At 47.8% G+C, this 20941-nt stretch overlaps 1 protein-coding gene across 2 annotated transcripts in view; it reads right to left on the bottom strand.

Moving 5' to 3' along the window:
* The window catches only part of TOP3B (DNA topoisomerase III beta), a 133003-nt gene that overhangs the window by 96681 nt on the left and 15381 nt on the right, over positions 1-20941 (bottom strand). For both annotated transcript variants that reach the window (XM_078667879.1, XM_078667880.1), the window contains exons 2-3: positions 19482-19648; positions 2981-3112 (exon numbers count right to left, since the gene is read on the bottom strand). In XM_078667879.1, coding sequence (XP_078524005.1) covers positions 2981-3112; positions 19482-19551 — 202 coding nt within the window. In that variant the 5' untranslated portion in view covers positions 19552-19648. The remainder of the gene's footprint in view (positions 1-2980; positions 3113-19481; positions 19649-20941) is intronic.

Here is a 20941-nt window from a genome sequence, read left to right as displayed (position 1 = left end):
ATCCTTGAAAATACCAAGGAAGCATAAGTTCCAAGCCAGTTCTTTGCCAAGCCAGTTCTTTGCCACCACAAAGCTCAGCTTCTTCCAGTCGCTAGATAAAAACTGCTCGTCTTCAATCAATATGGTCCAATCCTGCTTGCATTTGCAAATGCCTGATCCTCTATGCAATCACAAGGTGTGATACTCCATGCAATCACGTCAGCCTTTTCTTTGGCCCCAAAATGCTTGCTATTACAACAAGCACTGGCGTTGCCAATAGGTCTCGCATTAGGAAAGTGTGGGCTATTGGTATTGTAAATGACAATAATTTTTTTAATATGTGTTGGCACTGAAAATATATAAATTAATAGCATTGTTATTTACAAAGCCAATAGCTTACACTTTCCTAATGAATTATTCAGATTATAAACATGAGCCATGTGGCAAGAGCGCCTCCTGCCGGTAGATTTAAGACTGGTGTTAGTCTCTAAAATGTCCTCCTCTTAATCTACAAATGTAAAACTTGAAAAGAAATAAGTAAACAAAATAGAGAAGAACTACCTGAAGGACGGAGCACATAAAACAAAATAATGAAGACATGAATTATAATGGACTAACCCTGCACCACGAAGAAACTCAAGGCTCGTTTTGATATTTCATTATGTAGCTTCATTTTTTTTTTATTAATTGTTGATACAAAACTCCAGCCACAAGGAAAATATAGCATTGCCCAAAGTAGGAGTGAAAGTTAACAGTGAAAACGAGAGATTGTTGATAAGCAGAGTGCTAAACACATGTAGAGAGCATTCCGTATATTTTGAAAGTAAAAAACGCTGTAAACAGCAAAGAAGCTTGTCCTACGGCGTGGAAAACTAGATGTGCGGGCCGGCCAGCAGTGAATAATTAGGGGAGAGAGAGGGGAGGTGCCGGGGAACAGATGACCGTGAAGCAGGGGGCACCCTTTGAAGTCACGGCCTGCGGCCGTGAATAAGTGGGGGCGGGGGGGCGGGGCAGCGGAAGCCTTTGATGAGGCAAATGCTGCTGGCAAAGCTGGCTGGGGAGGGGGAAAGTTTATGGCCCAAAACGCGTGCCTGTGGCCACGTGAACTCGAAGAAAACCGCATGGAAAAACCTGTGGTTTCACGAGTATTTTGAGCACTTGAATTCTCGCTCCGCTCAATGCGCTTGCGCGCATTGATAGGTCGCGAGACCTAAAAACCTGCAACCACTTGCTGGATGAGCCTCACATTCGTGCCATCACACAGCCCCGCTCCCACGTGCCCTCATGATTCCGTTTTGGAAGCAAGCAGCTGTCAAGTTTGGCAGGAACTGAACCGTCTTACACCTCTGACTGTTCTGTGGACCATTAATGTTCAATGGGACAGCCTTGCTGGGTCCTTACAAAACAAACTCCTATTTAACAATGAGGCAACCCTACTGCTTGAAGCCTGACCCCGAGAGCTCCTGACTCCACAGTGAAAAGTATATTTAAAAAAAGAACCACACAATCAGAAAGTTACAGTTATAACTTTTAAAGAAAAGACACGACCTATTGATCCTTAGTTCCACATCTTCTTGGTATTATGCATACAATCTAACAGCTGTCGTAAGTCTAAGCCAGCAGTCGTGTTTTTTTATTAAATATAGTGCTGTGCCAAAATGCTGACCTCGCTAATTGTTTTTGTTATCAATTTTTTCATGTGTACCATTTATTTAGAAATAAGCTTCTCTGTATTAAAGAAAGGGCTTTTTTTATAGAAATATTTCCTTCTACAAAGTTAGGGAGAATTGTCAATTCTTTAAAAGGGATTCAGGACCATTTAAAGGTCTTAAAAAGTAAAATACCTATTAATGAAGTAATGAAATGATGTGTTCAGTGCAGCTCTGCAAACTGAAAGACACTGATTGGTGCGAAGGAGAAATCAGCAGAGGTAGTATTTTATTTTTTTCTGAACAAGAAGTGGTTGATCCGAGTGTGCAAGTTAACATGGGGTAATCTTCTTGGGTTCATGGACTGTGAAGCACCAAAACCCCTTTAAACTGCAGTGAATTACGCCTTCACAGAGTAGAGCTCCCATTCATCAGTGTATGGTTTATTATCTTGTTAAGATATTGGGGCGTGAAGTGAGGCGCTTACTGGGGGTAGATTTCAGGGCAAGGCAAAGAACTTCGAACATGACCAAGGAATTGACAGGGGGGCAATGTAGAGACTAAAAACTTTGGAGATGAGTCTACATGTTCTCTATCCAAGGACCTTTCTGGCTAGGATATTGTAGGCAACTTGGAGACAAAAGATTTAATATTCTGTTAAAATAAAGAAAAGTGTGTTAGCATAGTTGAGACAGGGGTTCAATGTAGCTCCCAATACGCGTAATATGTCCTCTGAGAAGGATGAAAAGTTCTTCAGAATGGAGATGTGCCGAACACTGAGGATACCAAAAAAAGGGCCTAACTACAAATGAATTAACACTAAGAATACTAGTGCATAGGTAGTCAGGCTCGGTTGTCCACATAAAACTTTTGTACGGAAACCCGTTTATGTGGTGTGCAGTTCTTCTATGTAATGGAAAGAGGCAACATTGGCAAAGGAGAGCTGTTTTCAACAGTTGGGACATGTTTTCCTCTGCTCATCTTTCCTTCACTTGCACAGCCACAGTTATTCTGCATCCTGCCACCTTCCACTCTCCTACATCCACTGCGTGTGCATCTTCCTGGTCTTTGCACTCTCGGCTCACTCATGCTGATGGTTGCAGAGCACAAGACAATATGCATCATGACGTCATATGGAGTGGAAAAACGAGTAGGTGTTAGTAAGGGATGTTTATGTCTGGATTGGGGACAACCCCAATTTCCAATTAGATGGTCTAAAAGGTGACCAAGAAACATCATAATTATTAATGCTAATCATCCACCATTGTACACATCTTACATAAATTGTAATAAATTCACACCATTGTGTTCTTTACCACCACTTGGCAGGGCCCTTTTGCAAAGCTCCTTACCTATAAAGTCCAGAGTCATAACATGGCCGCACACCGATGTCATCTTGAAGCGGACGCCTTGGCCCATGAAGGACCCATTGTACTCGTGCACCGAGCATGCTCCGTTCAAACCTTTCCGAGATGATGCAGATCCTGCGAGAAGCAAACCAGAGTCAGGGCAAGAATTAGAAGGGTCCGGCCAGCCGGCTCTTTTATATATTGTTTCTCTCAATGTCAGGTAACCCAAAAGGTCAGCTGGCAGGGCATGGCATAAAACAGGTAAGGATGGTTGTGGTCAACGCTCAACACTCTAAAGAATTACAGCATCAATTTCAATGATAGAGTATTTGACACTAAAGTCAAATGATCAGCCTCGCAACACACCGCCATTTGCAGGTCTGTACCAATGATTTTCACACACATGATTTTGGGGATGCAAAATGTACTTAAAAACATTATTTGTAAGCTCTATTGTTTGGAGCATAAAATAAGAATAAACTCATAATTTTAAAGTGGGGACTCTTTAAATGGAACTGCCAGTCAAACATGTTCAACTATAACATACCTTTAAGAGAATATAGAAATAGATCAGAAAAAATATAATCATTTTTCATGTCTGCAGACAGTGCAGTCAGGCTTGCTATTGAGGCTGTGCAGACCTCCATACCTGTGCACCATCATAGCACATTCATCTTCCATACATTATTTTCCTTTGCTCCGGGATCTGTTAAGGGCTGCTATTCTTTCAGGCCGTGGTGGCATGGGGAGTGTGTGCTGAGCCCAGTGGAGGACATGAGTCCACGCTCACATTCTGCATAAATAAGTAAATCTTTATCATAATTATTTCTCTACAATTGCTTCACTATTGAATTACAAAAAAGAAAAAATATAAAAAACAAATAAACTAACTTCAGTACAGCAAAATTTAAAATCAGAATTCATTAAATACAACTTAAATCTACATATATTACTTTCCTTATACATATATACCTTCCATGAACGTATGCATCTTTATATTTATTACTTTACTTCTAATTCAGCATCTTCAATGCACTACCCATTACCTCTTCCAATATATCCTCTATCTCCACCTCAGTCTACTACTCTCTCCAATACACTACCCTATTTCTCACCCTATACCTCTTACAATGTATCCTCTACCTCCACTAGGACTCATCCCAAACTCCATTCTACTACTGTGATCCCCAGAATAACCCTTTCCAGACTCTTCCCTCCTTTACCCCTCCTTGCACCATCTCATACCTGTTTTACTATTCAGATCTCCCAAACAAGCCTTTTTGAACCCTTCCCTTTGACCCCACCTCCACCTCCACATTACTCTTACCAAACCTCCTCTCGCTGCTTTGAGCTTCAGAAAAACACTTTCCAAACCATTCCCTCTTCTATCTTTCCACTATCCTATTCAATCCAACTAACAGAGTCACATGTCCACGGCTCAAATTAAATTCATATTGCCCTATACTAATTCCCCACTAATCCTGTTTGGGTTCCGGAGTAGCGCGCTACCTGCCAAAAAGCGTTTCAATACCTCACCAGGGGTAGCAAGCGCTACATAAATGCAAACCCTTTGCTCTCCGATTCCTCCACTTTCCTTTTTCAATCCAAATAAACTCAAATGTCCAATGCTCAAATTAATCTCATATCTACCTACTAATTCACCACTAATCCTCTTTTTGGAATAGCATACTACTTGCAGAAAAAGTGCTTCAACGCCTCGTCAGGGGTAGTAAGTGCTATATAAATGCAATTACAATATGTTAGACCTGTCTGGATTTTTTGCGTAGTCCCTCCTCATTATTATTTATTTTGTCCCCTTTTTGCCCCTCATACCCTTAATAATTTTTGTGTCTACTACTTTTTATAGGTGTTGGTCAAGGGGATAGGTGTTCTTTTTCCCCTCATAATCTTTTACCTCAGGCCCAGAGGCCTGTTCTGACAGGGAAAGTTGGAACCACAAAATGGTGGCTACCAACTGCCCTAACTGCCAAGTCCAGAACTTACCCATAGACCAGCATAGGGCATTCCAGAACCTTCTGGTCCATTCTGGACCACTGAGGGGCAGCCTATAAAAGGCGGAATGCGGGGCAGCCATTTTGTCTACCTTTGGAAGTCAGCTGGAGGACAGGCTGTAGCTAAGGGTGGGAAAAGGTTAGACATAGGGTTGACCTCCTGGACTGGGAAGCTGCCTTATCGATCCACCCCACTACTCCCCTTTTGGTTACTTGTCCTGGCCCCGCTGTTGAGGGTTACTGGAGACCCTGGGCACCTAGCTTGCCCCTTGTCTAAATTATACAGGGGAAGCCTTCAGGAGAAGGAGACTGCAGTGCTGCGGTGTGCAGTCCTCTGCCCAGCATAAAGATTCCAGAGAGACTGTTGCAGTAAGAATCTCCCACGGAAAGGGGCTTATCCTGGTGCCCCCCCCCCCTTGTTCAGCTTGTAATTCAAGTGCTGCCCGACTGCTGGAATCGCGCCCCCTGGTGCCATAACCCCCCCCGTGTCCCTCCTCCTACCTGTGACAACGAGGGCTGGGGGAGCGGAGGCAGCAGGACCACGAGCTGTTCTACTTCTGGATCGGCGCGTGAGTGCAGAGGGAGCAGAGGCGGTGTGATAACTAGCCGTTCTGTTCGTGAGTCGGTGCTAGGCGAGCGGCGCTGATTTAGAACTGTAGCCGGAAGCCCTGAGGTGAGGAGCGGACCAGGGGAAGCCCTTGTCAATTTCCAAGTGGGCGGAGAAGGAGGGCAGCGCCGAACGAACAGCGCGGTCTCAGGCAGTGAGACACTCGCTTTCCGCGCATGCTCAGTGGCGCCGCCGGGCTCTGTGAGGCGGAGCCGGATCGACGGAGGAAGAGGCAGTGGCGCTCGTCTGCGCTAGTCCGTCCCCACAGCGCTAACCCCGAACAATAGTAAAAACGAGACTTGAGGCTCTGACAGCGGGTTCCAGGTGAGAGAGATCCCGTCTTCGACCCTCCTTGCACAAGCCTCGGACACAGAAAGCCGATTGGGCGGGAGAGGTACCCTTCGGTATCTGCAAGCCTGGACTGCTGTGGAGCCGCCTGATTGTGCCCAACACGTGGAGACTTGGGGAGTAACGCCTCCCTGGTGCAGTAAGGAGTGTGTGGGGCAGGTGGGAAGAGTGAGCCGGTAGGGCCTAATCTCCTCCAGTCATTTCAATGGAGAAGGGTCCCTGAGAGATCTGTCTGTCTGTGAGGGAGAGGAGGGGCGCTAGAGCTGGTGTAAACAGATCAAACACCCTGACTGACTTCCTCACCGATGATTTAGGAAGTGGGAAGGAAATTGAGGAAGCTACCCCTAGTAAGTGCTGGCTCAGGGAAAAGAAAGCCATTGTAATAGGGCCTGAGAGAAGGAGCACGTGCCAAGGTGGTGCTGAAAGTTCTGGTCAATTAAAAGAGGTATAAGCCCCTCATTAAGGCAGCTGAGACATTTGTAAATATCTGGTTTAACTGAAACCTCTCATTGAATGTGCACCTTGTTGATGGGTAGTGGTGTTGAGGAAGTAAAGTCTAGAGCACCTCACTGGAGTATAATCTAATTAATACTGGAGTCTGATGAAATGTACTATCGATTTTGATTATTGATTCAAGTTAACAAACCTGAGAGTGTTATTACTGATTTAATGACAGATGTACTGTAATGTTGAAAATAGCTGGTAAATTGCTTCGCAGTTTAAAAAAAAATACTTGCTAATTCCAAGACAACCTGAAATGTATTAAGTGGTGTATTCTGAAAGCCAAAGAGCAAAGATATATTATTTTTTATAAAGCAGTACTTATTTTCCTATAATTTGGTGTAGTGTTGTTTTTGTGTGCTATTGCGTGGATTTACTCTTGGGTGGTCTGCAACCTTCACACTGTGCCTCTAGAAATTGCATGTCTTACCCCTAGGCCAGGCTACCCTAGGTGACCTGGCATCTCAGGTTCTAACATTTGGTGCCTAGCGGTGGGATACTGACTTGGTTGCAGCTACTCATTAGTAATTCAACGCAATACACTGACCTACACCAGGAGTTTTCTCCTTGCGGCCCTCCTAATTTGAATTTTGTTTTTTCTAAATGTATTTCTGGTGGTGGGTGGAGGTTAACCTTAGGTCACTTCTTGGTTTTCTCCTGTGTATTAATTTTATTCTATAGTAGAAGATGGAATTGAATTTTAAAGAGCTAGAAGCCAATACTGTGGCCCAACTCAGAGAATGGTGTCAGCAACAAGGGGTATTCTTTAATAAAGGTGCCAAGAAAGGCGAGTTGCTAACCAGCATAAGGGCATGGGTGGAAGCTCATTTAAGGGAAGAACCAGAAACTGAAGAGAGTGACGGGGACACTGTCCTTGAGGCTGCAATGTTGAACCAAGCTGGAAGGGGGAATCTGCTGACAGGTCCCAGGATACCTTCGAGGGCGGGCAGCAGCGTCTCAGACAGGGGTTTAACTGACGCCGAGCTAGAAGATAGGAGGGAGGAGAGGAGAACAAGGTTGGAATTAGCTAGGATGGATATGGAAAGGGAGGAAAGGAGGTTAGCTCATGAGCGAACCATCAAAGAGATGGACCTACAAGCCTTATTAAGAAGGTCTCCCAATCCTGATAATGGTGGCAGCGAAAATAAAGTGAACACCAGGGAACCCAGACCCTATTTACCCAAAGATGTCATCGCTAGTTACACCCCAGGAGATGACATTGCCAAATGGCTGGCCGCCTACGAAGTTTCTCTAAGGGCTCATGGGATCTTAGAAACTCACTGGGGAGGTGGGCTGTATAAATACATGCCACCTGCTGGCAGAGACACCTTGTTGGCTCTGGAGCAGGATGAGCAAACCCACTACCCTACAATGAAGGTGGCACTGGTGAAAAAGTTTGGACTTACCCCTGAAAGGTACAGACAGAAATTCAGGGGAAGTCACAAACTGAGTACCCAGAATTGGGTAGACTTTTTAGACTACGCCAAGAAAGCTTTTGAGGGTTGGGTCAAGGGCAGCGAGGTGAAAGATTATGAGGGGCTGTACAATCTATTTTTGAAAGAACACCTCCTCGAGAAATGTTTTCCCGAGTTGCGCCAACACCTGGTGGACAGCAAGCTGACCGATCCCCGGAAGCTTGCAGAGGAGGCGGACACTTGGGCAAGTATCCGGGTGTCCTCAAAGGGGACTGGAGGGGATTCTCAAAAAGCCGGACCGGGCGCCCCCCAGAAGAAGGAGGGAGGAGATAAAAAGAAGGAGTTCTCCAAAGGTCCCCAAAATAATTTCCAAGGTAAGGGAGCAGGTTTCACCCCTAGGGCAAACCCGCCCAGAAACCCTAATCCTGGCCAAAGCCAGCAGCCAAGGGTTCTCCACTGTTTTGAATGTGGTGGTGTTGGACATTATAAGGGAGATGTCAGATGCCCAAAGAGACCACCCCCTCCCACCGGAGGAAAGTCACCGGGAGTAGCTAGTGTAGCGCTCGGGGAGGAGTTGCCCTTAGATAAGGGGGGTGAGTGGGCGGGTGTCACCTTAGTGTCCCTGGGAGAGCGGGAGATGGTTCCAAAGATCCAGGTGCCCCCAAATACTACTAAGTATGGGCAATGGGTTACCATCAATGGCCAAAGAGGGGAGGCTCTGAGAGATACAGGAGCCAGTATGACTATGGTGAGAAGTCAACTGGTGTCTCCAGAGCAGGTTGTTCCTAATGTACTCCACCCCGCCGCGATGGCGGACGGTAGAATGGGCCACTATCCAGTGGCTGAGGTTCCCTTTGAGTGGGAGGGGGTTGCAGGTTCACTTCGAGTTGCCGTAAGCCCTGCCGTGCCAGTTGATTGTCTGTTGGGGAATGACATGGAGCACAACACTTGGAGAGAGGTGGAATACCGGACGCATTCTGGAGAAGTGTGGCTCACTGGTTAGAGGAGGCAGACCTGGAAGCAGAGGTTAGCCAGGGACCAGGGTTCAATTCCCGGCTCGGTGGGGTCTTGAGTCCTAAAATGTCCATGGACTCGACATTTCTCGCTCCGGTGCCTACTCGATTCACGGGTTCACACTCTGCGACTCTGGGCAATAGCTTGCTTAATCTCCACAACAGCCCCTCGCGGCGGGATGCCTGGCTTTCACCTTGCGGATACCCTGCCAGGGTTATCTCACAGGGGAATACCAGGACGGGTTCCCTAAGCAAGCGCTTAGAAACCGCTTGGTGATTTGCGCTATATAAATTCCTGTACATTTACATTTACATTTACATGCTGGGTACACCTGACTGGGCCTGTGTAAGCACACGGTCTGCGACTGCCCGGAGAGGGAGTTCGCCTGGGTTGGAGCCTGGAACAATGGCCCAACCCGCTGCCAAAAAGGGACAGACTCGGAGACAGGGACAGCCTGCTTCGGCTTCCACGCCCCATGTGACAGATCGGCCACCTGCGGTGGTAGGCCAGGAGTCCATGGAGGGGGAAGTAGACTCTCTGGAGGATTTACCCATCCCTGCTGAGTGGCATGTGGAGGGAGGACCTACCAGAGAGGAATTCTGTAAGGGGCAGAGGGAGTGCCCTACCCTTGAGGGACTGAGGCGTCAGGCTGAAGCCCAGGCAGCAGGTGATGCTACGGGACACCACCATATTTACTGGGAGGATGGCCTCCTCTACAGTGAACCCAAGGTACCCCTACCTGGCTCATCAAGGGCCTTGGTGGTCCCGCAGCAATACCGAGCCTTTCTGCTGGAATTGGCTCATGCGATACCACTGGCAGGACACTTAGGCCAGGACAAGACCTTTGCACGGCTTGTCCTCCACTTTTACTGGCCTCAGATGAAAGTGGCGTCCAACACATACTGTAGGACATGTGTATCCTGCCAGGCCAGTGGGAAAACAGGGGTGAAGCTAAAGGCTCCCCTGGAACCACTTCCAGTCGTTAGCACCCCCTTTGAAAGGGTGGGCATCGACATTGTAGGGCCATTGGATCCACCAACAACAGCTGGTCACAGGTTTATCCTGGTTCTGGTGGATCATGCCACACGGTACCCAGAGGCCATCCCTCTGAGGACTGTTACTGCACCTGTGGTGGCTAGGGCCCTGATGGGAATCTTTACCCGGGTAGGATTTCCCAAGGAGGTTGTGTCCGACAGGGGGACCAACTTCCTGTCAGCTTACATGCGGACAATGTGGAAGGAGTGTGGAGTGACCTACCGGTTCACCACTCCTTATCACCCCCAGTCCAATGGACTGGTTGAGAGGTTTAATAAGACCCTGAAGGGCATGATAAGAAGTCTTCCGGAGAGCTTACGGAGGAAGTGGGACGTCCTCCTGCCTTGCTTGCTGTTCTCTTACAGAGAGGTGCCGCAGAAGGGAGTGGGCTTCAGCCCTTTTGAATTGTTGTATGGGCACCCTGTGCGTGGGCCTCTCAGCCTGGTGAAGGATGGATGGGAGAAGTCTCCCAGAAAACCTCCTCAGGATGTGGTGAGCTACATGTTGGCCTTCAGAAGCCAGATGGCCAAGTTGTGGAAGCAAGCTTCTGACAACTTGGAGGCCAGTCAGGCAGTCATGAAGGAATGGTACGACCAAAATGCTCACCCGGTGGAGTTGGAGCCTGGCCAGAAAGTATGGGTGATGGAACCTGGAGAGCTAAGTGCTCTTCAAGATCGTTGGACAGGCCCATTTGAGGTGTTGGAGAAGAAGGGTAAGTCCACTTACTTGGTGGATCTTAAGACCCCGCGACAGCCCCTACGGGTGCTGCATGCCAATCGCCTCAAACCCCACCATGAGAGGCCAGAGGTCATCCTGATGTTGGTGACTGATGGTGCTGAGGAAGCAGAAAGCGAGCCTCTCCCAGATCTCTTTTCATGCCAAGAGAAGGATGGGTCGGTGGAGGGAGTGATTCTCTCCCCATCCCTAACTCCTGAGCAACGAGAGGATTGCCGCCAGGTATTGGGGCAGTACTCTTCGCTGTTCTCCCTTGTCCCGGGAAGAACCCACCTGTGTACCCATGATGTGGACACAGGAGACAGCCCCCCAGTGAAGTCCAAGACCTATAGGCTGTCGGACAAGGTGAAGGCTAGCATCCATGGCGAGGTTGTCAAGATGCTGGAGCTAGGAGTGATAGAACCTTCCAACAGCCCTTGGTCCAGTCCGGTGGTGCTAGTCCCAAAAGCCGCCCCACCAGGCACCACACCAGAACTGAGGTTCTGTGTGGATTACCGAGGACTGAACTCAGTTACAAAGACTGATGCTCATCCAATCCCTAGGGCGGATGAGTTAATTGACCGGCTAGGAGCTGCCCAATACCTAAGTACCTTTGACCTCACTTCAGGGTACTGGCAGATCTCCTTGACAGATGGAGCAAAGGAAAGGTCAGCCTTCTCCACGCCTGAGGGACACTTCCAGTTCTGTGTGATGCCCTTTGGGCTCAAGAACGCCCCTGCCACATTTCAGCGGCTGGTGAACCAGGTCCTCTCTGGAATGGAGAGTTTCTCTGCTGCCTACCTGGATGACATTGCTGTCTTCAGTAGCAGCTGGGAGGACCATTTGCAACATTTGCAAGCAGTTCTCCAAGCCCTGAAAAGGGCTGGATTGACAATCAAGGCCAGCAAATGCCAGATAGGGCAGGGGTCAGTTGTGTACCTTGGACACTTGGTGGGTAGGGGGTCAGTGCAGCCCCTACAGGCGAAGATTGAGGCAATCATGGCCTGGGAACCCCCCAAGACACAGACACAGGTCCGAGCTTTCCTGGGCCTCACAGGTTACTACCGTCGCTTTGTGAAGGGGTATGGCACTATTGTAGCGCCCCTCACAGAGCTCACCTCCAAGAAACAACCTCGACGGGTAGTTTGGACAAAGGCTTGTCAGCAAGCCTTTGAAAAGTTGAAGCAGGCAATGTGTGAAGCACCGGTCCTGAGGGCCCCAGACTTCTCCAAGGAGTTCATTGTCCAAACAGATGCATCAGAACATGGCATTGGGGCAGTGTTATCGCAACTAAATGAAGAGGGCCTGGATCAGCCTGTAGTCTTCTTATCCAGGAGACTGCTTCCCCGGGAACAGAAGTGGAGTGCAATTGAGAGGGAAGCTTTTGCGGTGGTGTGGGCTCTGAAGAAGCTGCGGCCATACCTCTTTGGCTCGCACTTCCTGGTTCAGACTGACCGCCGGGCAAGCAAAAGGGGGCTGCTGAACTGTTCCTGTGGAGAGATAGGAAAGTATTGACTGGCGTGACCAACGGTGTTCGTGTGACACCCTGGGGCATCCATTATGTCGGATGAATTTGCCTCACACACTCAGACTGACCACCGCCCCCTTCGTTGGCTGATGCAAATGAAGGGGGAAAATCCCAAGCTGTTGAGGTGGTCCATCTCCCTACAGGGAATGGACTTCCGGGTGGAACATCGGCCTGGAGTGGACCACGCCAATGCAGACGGTCTCTCCAGGTATTTCCGCCTTAGTGATGAGGACTCCCAAGGGGTTGGGTAGTTCTCCCCACTTTCAGCTGGGGGGGACGCGTGTTAGACCTGTCTGGATTTTTTGCGTAGTCCCTCCTCATTATTATTTATTTTGTACCCTTTTTGCCCCTCATACCCTTAATAATTTTTGTGTCTACTACTTTTTATAGGTGTTGGTCAAGGGGATAGGTGTTCTTTTTCCCCTCATAATCTTTTACCTCAGGCCCAGAGGCCTGTTCTGACAGGGAAAGTTGGAACCACAAAATGGTGGCTACCAACTGCCCTAACTGCCAAGTCCAGAACTTACCCATAGACCAGCATAGGGCATTCCAGAACCTTCTGGTCCATTCTGGACCACTGAGGGGCAGCCTATAAAAGGCGGAATGGGGGGCAGCCATTTTGTCTACCTGTGGAAGTCAGCTGGAGGACAGGCTGTAGCTAAGGGTGGGAAAAGGTTAGACATAGGGTTGACCTCCTGGACTGGGAAGCTGCCTCATCGATCCACCCCACTACTCCCCTTTTGGTTACTTGTCCTGGCCCCGCTGTTGAGGGTTACTGGAGACCCTGGGCGCCTAGCTTGCCCCTTGTCTAAATTATACAGGGGAAGCCTTCAGGAGAAGGAGACTGCAGTGCTGCGGTGTGCAGTCCTCTGCCCAGCATAAAGATTCCAGAGAGACTGTTGCAGTAAGAATCTCCCACGGAAAGGGGCTTATCCTGGTGCCCCCCCCCTTGTTCAGCTTGTAATTCAAGTGCTGCCCGACTGCTGGAATCGCGCCCCCTGGTGCCATAACCCCCCCCGTGTCCCTCCTCCTACCTGTGACAACGAGGGCTGGGGGAGCGGAGGCAGCAGGACCACGAGCTGTTCTACTTCTGGATCGGCGCGTGAGTGCCGAGGGAGCAGAGGCGGTGTGATAACTAGCCGTTCTGTTCCTGAGTCGGTGCTAGGCGAGCGGCGCTGATTTAGAACTGTAGCCGGAAGCCCTGAGGTGAGGAGCGGACCAGGGGAAGCCCTTGTCAATTTCCAAGTGGGCGGAGAAGGAGGGCAGCGCCGAACGAACAGCGCGGTCTCAGGCAGTGAGACACTCGCTTTCCGCGCATGCTCAGTGGCGCGCCGGGCTCTGTGAGGCGGAGCCGGATCGACGGAGGAAGAGGCAGTGGCGCTCGTCTGCGCTAGTCCGTCCCCGCAGCGCTAACCCCTAACAATAGTAAAAACGAGACTTAAGGCTCTGACAGCGGGTTCCAGGTGAGAGAGATCCCGTCTTCGACCCTCCTTGCGCAAGCCTCGGACACAGAAAGCCGATTGGGCGGGAGAGGTACCCTTCGGTATCTGCCAGCCTGGACTGCTGTGGAGCCGCCTGATTGTGCCCAACACGTGGAGACTTGGGGAGTAACGCCTCCCTGGTGCAGTAAGGAGTGTGTGGGGCAGGTGGGAAGAGTGAGCCGGTAGGGCCTAATCTCCTCCAGTCATTTCAATGGAGAAGGGTCCCTGAGAGATCTGTCTGTCTGTGAGGGAGAGGAGGGGCGCTAGAGCTGGTGTAAACAGATCAAACACCCTGACTGACTTCCTCACCGATGATTTAGGAAGTGGGAAGGAAATTGAGGAAGCTACCCCTAGTAAGTGCTGGCTCAGGGAAAAGAAAGCCATTGTAATAGGGCCTGAGAGAAGGAGCACGTGCCAAGGTGGTGCTGAAAGTTCTGGTCAATTAAAAGAGGTATAAGCCCCTCATTAAGGCGGCTGAGACATTTGTAAATATCTGGTTTAACTGAAACCTCTCATTGAATGTGCACCTTGTTGATGGGTAGTGGTGTTGAGGAAGTAAAGTCTAGAGCACCTCACTGGAGTATAATCTAATTAATACTGGAGTCTGATGAAATGTACTATCGATTTTGATTATTGATTCAAGTTAACAAACCTGAGAGTGTTATTACTGATTTAATGACAGATGTACTGTAATGTTGAAAATAGCTGGTAAATTGCTTCGCAGTTTAAAAAAAAATACTTGCTAATTCCAAGACAACCTGAAATGTATTAAGTGGTGTATTCTGAAAACCAAAGAGCAAAGATATATTATTTTTATAAAGCAGTACTTATTTTCCTATAATTTGGTGTAGTGTTGTTTTTGTGTGCTATTGCGTGGATTTACTCTTGGGTGGTCTGCAACCTTCACACTGTGCCTCTAGAAATTGCATGTCTTACCCCTAGGCCAGGCTACCCTAGGTGACCTGGCATCTCAGGTTCTAACACAATACAATTATGCAATAAAGGTAACTCTGGTGACTACAAAAACAGCAATACTTGTGATTTAACAAAGACACCTCCATATTAATGTTAACAGAAAAAGGAGAAACTAGGTGGGATGAGCACAAACTGCAAACCACATGCAGATGTCAGACGCATAAAGCAAACCAACAGTCTCACAGGCTGAAAGGTCAATTGTCGGGGCACATCTTTTATTAGTAACAAGATGCCTAAAATGGAGAACATTTTATAAAGGGGAATGAGGAGAATGAAGACATAGAATGTAACGTTGTGTAAAACATAGAAGTTAGCTTGAAAAACAGGAAAAGATAACAGACGGGGAATCTTTACCTATAATGATCCAATGTTAGCAATGATGGCGAATAATGGTGTTGAAGAAACAAAACGTTACGGTATACTGGCAGTATATCCACTGTTTTTAACTTTAAAAAGTGAGCATTAGCCAGATGGGGCGGCATGATCACGGTATGTCAGCAATGGGGAAAGCATATCTGAACACAGTAATCTACCAAAAGTGGTGGCACTGCTTGGAAACATGCCGGCTCCCAGTACTTCATTCACAATTCTCCTCGTACCATGAATCTTGATTGGATGCCCCCTCTCACAGCACACAAAGTTGAGGAGAACATCTTGTACAGTAAAGGGGGGGGAATCGAAAGCCAGAGTCCATGGACAGCCCACAACTTCTACTCTCCTGGCTTTCTTTCAGAGTACTCAATTTATTTTCTATGAGTTAACTGAGCATTTATGCAAGTCACACTTCTAAGTTACCAAACATATGTAGCTTTCTTGGTTCTGAGATCCAATTTTCACCCTGCAACTTTCTCTTCCTTGCTGCCTCTTCTTGCTCACATCCATAAGCACATCTAATCCACAGGAGGTCACTTGCTTTTACAGTGCATGTGGCATAAACACTAAATGACTCCGCTTTCTGTCAGGCAAATCCCTGTGATCTTCCCAACAATGTTTTCCAGAAGAGTGGCAGATGACAGCCACATGGCTTTGGGTGCTGAACCTGGAATTCATGATTCACGTGGCTCAGGCAGACTTGTTTGAAGTCACTTTAGACTAGGACAGCTTTATTTATTTATTTAATTTTGAGTTTTATATAGCGCTGGCCAGACCCGAATGTATCTGAGAGCTTTACAGCATTTGTCGAATAACAGTTGAGTAAGCAAAGAGTGGGACAGTAAACCCATTGTTCAAAGATGGGTCGTTGATTAGGAGAAGTCATGTTGCAAACGAATGCAGAGTAGTCGTGGAGGTGGTAATAGTGCGGGGCAAGAGTAAGATGCTGTGAGGAGTTGGTCTTATCGTACTGACTAGATCCTCACCCCAGCTGAGGAGAGTCTCAAAATATGTGATTCAGCAGAAACATCAAAATAATTCTCCTTGATTTCAACCAGGGGTCTTCCCAGAGCACCTAATCCTGCTCCAGCCCCTTTGAAATCCAGCAGCACCTTGCATGAATTTTGTGGTTTCAACAACCACTGTTCCACTCTTGCTTTGAGATTTTTCTTGAAAGTTCACCAAGTAGGACTGTTCCTTAGGGCTGAGGGTAACAAGTTCAAGGAAGGACCTAGTAATTTTGATTTGTTAGATCTCAGGCTGTGGGTGGGCATAGAAGAATGACCTGTACAACCTTAGGACTAAGAGAAGTAGCTTGAATGTTACTCTATGCTACCCAGAGATACTCAAGGGTTTTTTAGGGCAGAGATGTGATCTGATCTCCCTTCCTTGAGACAAGGTCTGAGTCTTTAGTAGTATCCGTAGTTTATTGATCTCTTTCTTCTGGGTGTTCAACGGTGCAACAAACCTATACATAACCAAGGTCCTGGTCACTTCTGTATGGTGGGGTACATGTAATAGTGGCAGGCTTCGTCTCAACTGCTGAAATACTAAACTATAAAGAGGTACATTTTTACCCCAACATGGAGCAAGTATTGCAAGCCTAGTTCCTGGTGATTTTTGTAAATAAGAAATTTCCCATTTTTAGGAAGTACTCAAAGTGGGGCAGATGCTCGCCCTAGTTTTGTACACGGACCTTGAACGTTAGGGATACCAAACAAATTCTTTTTCAGAATCCAGTTTAGCAGCGTCTCGCTTTTGTGAAGATGTGGTACAGGTGATCTAGAGAGCATGCTCTGATGGAATCTCTTGCTACGCGTGTTTGTTTACCTCAAATCGATTTTTATGCCAAAAGACCACTGATATTGGGGCCCGGATGAGAGTTCCGTCTTTAATATTAAGACTGTCTGCCTCGAATTATTATTGCCAATGGTTGCTCCCGCTGAAGTATCATAATACCAAGCAATACTCTGTCATGAATAGAATTAATTTGTATGTGTTAAGTTTCTAAGATATTCACTACAAACTCCCCATGTCCCATAGTAGTCTGCCTCAGATGATGGTTTAATGCAGTTGAGACTATGAGATTCACTCTGTGGGTAAATACCAAACATTTAACTGTTTTCTTTATTTGCTGAGTGAAGCATGCTCTGCAATAATATTCATTTCCCTTTTATATTCTTCTTCTTCATATTAATATGGTCTGTTCATAGCCATGAGGAAGACTCAAAGGCTGGGAGACATGTTGACTGACTAATCTTAAGGTGAATTGTTATACAGCTAATTGACTAATAACTAAAAGAATGGATCACTGATTTACTATAACGAGCTATCACAAAAAATGATTCCAACGTTACTTTGAAGCATGTCTGAATCCTTTGTAAGCTTTGCCAGTGTAGAAGTGCCCTCTAGTGAGCTCACGGGCACATTTATCTTTCACTCCAAAGGGGGGAGAGGGAGAGAGGGAGAGAGGGGGGGAGAGGGGGAGAGGGGGGGAGAGGGGGAGAGGGGGAGAGAGGGGGAGAGGGGGAGAGGGGGAGAGAGGGAGAGAGGGAGAGAGGGGGGGAGAGGGGGAGAGGGGGAGAGAGGGAGAGAGGGAGAGAGGGGGAGAGGGGGAGAGGGGGAGAGGGGGCGAGGGGGAGAGGGAGAGAGGGGGCGAGGGGGAGAGGGGGAGAGGGGGAGAGGGAGAGAGGAAGAGAGGAAGAGAGGGAGAGAGGGAGAGAGGGAGAGAGGGAGAGAGAGGGGGAGAGAGGGAGAGAGAGGGGGAGAGGGAGAGAGGGAGAGAGAGGGGGAGAGGGAGAGGGGGAGGGAGAGAGAGGGAGAGGAAGAGAGGGAGAGAGGGAGAGAGGGAGAGAGAGGGGGAGAGGGAGAGGAAGAGGGAGAGAGGGAGAGAGGAAGAGAGGAAGAGAGAGAGAGAGAGGAAGAGAGAGAGAGAGGGAGAGAGGGAGAGAGGGGGGAGGGGGAGAGGGAGGGGGAGGGGGAGGGGGGAGGGAAAGAGAGAGAGAGAATATGAATGAATCCTGGCAGGTCCCTCTATAATCTCATATTTTTGAAGTTGATAAAATGAGTTCCACTGAGTTGGGCAACAATGAATATCTTTATGGTTTTGGGATTTGTGCTGCTCAGTCACCAAAATGGTCTATGTCACAGACAACGTCTAATAGAGTAACATCATTCCCACAAAAATGTAATTTTTAAATACTTTAAAATCTTTTGCGCAATTTGCCAACACCGCACAAAATCCTTCTCAAGTTTGAGTAATCCACTTTGATCGAATCCAGAGATTTGCAGTACTATACATCAAAGGTGGCAAACGTTCAAGTGAGTAGTCCCAAAAGCACTCCTGCCCGAATTATCTGGTATAGGAACAAGCATTGGCAAAGCCAATAGGTTTCACATATGCAAGATCCAGATTCACAGCAGCGCGGGCTGTTGAGCAACTTGGCTTAAAGTAAAGAGAAAAAAGTGCTATGACACAGCAGCACTGATGAAATCATAGCACTTTTTTTTCTTTAAGGTATGTTGCACAGCAGCCTGCGCTGCTGTGCTATATGGCCAAAAAATGTGCATAGTGGCAAGCAGAACAAGGGATGTGCAGGGCAGGAGGGAGGGAACAGCAAAAACGGACAGCAGGAAGAAAGGGAAAAGCAAAATGAGGGAGGTGCAGGGGGAGGGAGCAGCAACCGACAACGGGATGAGTGACTGTGGGAAAGCAATACGAGGTAAAAGGGAGGGAGCAACAACAATGAACAGTGCAAGGAGGGTGGGGGAACAAGTAGCATGGAGGTGACGGCCTGTAGAATGCTATGCAGAATGCATGGCAAAAAGTTTTGAAAAAGTACCTTTAGGAGAGCGCAGCCAGTGGAAGGACACTTTATTCTAGGTCAATGCTCCAATGCAGAGACAAACACAAAAGCCCCGGGAGGATGCAGGAGGCACTGACCATTGAGAAGCAATGAAACAAGAGTGATGTGGATGCCAACCAATGGTAAGTAAAGGGCCGGCTCTAAGCCCATTTTAAGCTTCTTTTTGTTAAGAAAAGATTTCGCCAACAGCGCATGCGCCATCTCAGGTGGAACCTAAAAAAGTGTCGAGACTACAACAAAAGCCACCAAACAGATTTTCAGAAACTTGTATGAGGTGAAGGGGTGTGCTCCAAACTCGCATCCCTTTTTACTCTACCCGGCAGTGTTTTTACAGCATACTACTGAGAGACATTCATTTGATCCTGCATTCTGTCAAACTTGTTGTCTCTGCTCTCATTTACTGAGGGAGGCACAATCCTGTAGAATCGTTTTCACCGGAGTTACCCAATCGGTCTTTCTCCAAGGTAGCCCGGAAGAGCATAGGTCGTAATATTACCACAAGAGTATGCCAAGGCAAGGGGCCTGAGTAATACTATTCTGTGAAGGAGTTAGTGACTTGAGCAGCAGACTTAGATGGTAGTGTAGACACTTACCAAAAGGAACATTTTAGCAGCTGAATTACCTGAATCTACTTACCTTTCGAAAGGATTTTGGCAATGGACTGTGCCAGAGACGGCTTTTCAGCCACCATCAAAACAGTCTTCATCTTCAACCAGAAAACACCACAAACTCAGTCAGAATAGTGTCACGTGACGTGAACCGTGCAAAACATCACCACCGACTCCTCGTCAACTAGGTACATCCTGGGGAGATAAAAGTACAAACAGCATAAAGTTAAGCATGCCTTCAAATTACAAAGTAAATTAAAACTTATCTCCTCACTATGAAGTTAATCACATCTGAAAGAGTCAGTCCACAGCTAAGAGCTTCAGGTAAAAGTTCAGAATATTTATGAATTGTAAAACATTAATCTTCTTGGAGCTTCGTGCATTATCAGCAAACATTTATGTCAAACTGCACCAGCAACAATTTACAAAAGCACAGGGCCCTTATTTTTTTATCACTGGTAAGTCGCAGTGGATCTCAAAGTTCCCCAAAAGTGTATTAAAGGAAAAGCCCTTACCTTCAGCACCAACAGGCAATCTGCATAACTAAGTAGTGGAGGCTTTGTTCTATAAACTATTCGAAAGCTAGTGGTGGGTTTTGCAAACAGAGAAAACAAATGAAGGTTTGAAATGCTTATTGGGAAAGTTTGCTGTAGCTCTGAAAGGCCCCAGTGCTCAGCACATTAACCTGCATTTTAACTGAAAAGTTCACAAGTGCATTTCACTACAACATTCCAGTCCAGGGGAGAATGGAGATTAGACACTGTACAGACATGAGACTCCGAAGGATAGATTTTTAAGGTACGGAAGGGGTGTCAGAGGCATAGGCATTGAAAAACTTCTCTTGGCAGCCCCCGACATCGCCATAGCCATCTCGGATGGCTACAAGATCAACCGAAAGGACCGCGTCAACCAAACCGGAGGAGGAATCGCCATCATCTACAGGAACACCATCAACGTCACGTCCAACTCCGAAGATGCCCTCACCCCCCCCCCGAACACCTACACTTCCAGATCCACATCGACCCCAAGACCACCCTCAAAGGAACCCTCATCTACAGACCCCCGGGCCCACACACACAATTCAGTGAAGCCTTTGCCGACTTCATCAGCCCACACGCCCTCGCCTCATCAGACTACATCCTCCTAGGGGACCTGAACTTCCACCTGGAGAACAACAACGACAACAACACCACCACCACCCTGCTCGACAACCTCGGACTCAAGCAATTGGTGAACACCCCCACCCACTACGCCGGCCACACGCTCGACCCCGTCTTTTCTGCCAGCAGCCACGTTGCCTTCAGCCACTCAACTGGACTACACTGGACCGACCACAGCTGCATCCACTTCACCTTCAAGAAGACCACATCCCACCACCGCCCGCAACTGATCCCCCGTAGATGCTGGAACAAAATCACCGTAGACCAGCTAACCACATCACTGAACCAGAACCCACCCATCACCACCACGGACACCGACAACGCAGCC

The sequence above is a fragment of the Lissotriton helveticus genome, chromosome 11 (genome assembly GCF_964261635.1).
Source record: "Lissotriton helveticus chromosome 11, aLisHel1.1, whole genome shotgun sequence".
NCBI lineage: Eukaryota > Metazoa > Chordata > Amphibia > Caudata > Salamandridae > Lissotriton > Lissotriton helveticus.
The sequence above is the reverse complement of the archived record's forward strand: the minus strand, read 5'-3'. Positions and strand labels throughout refer to the sequence as shown.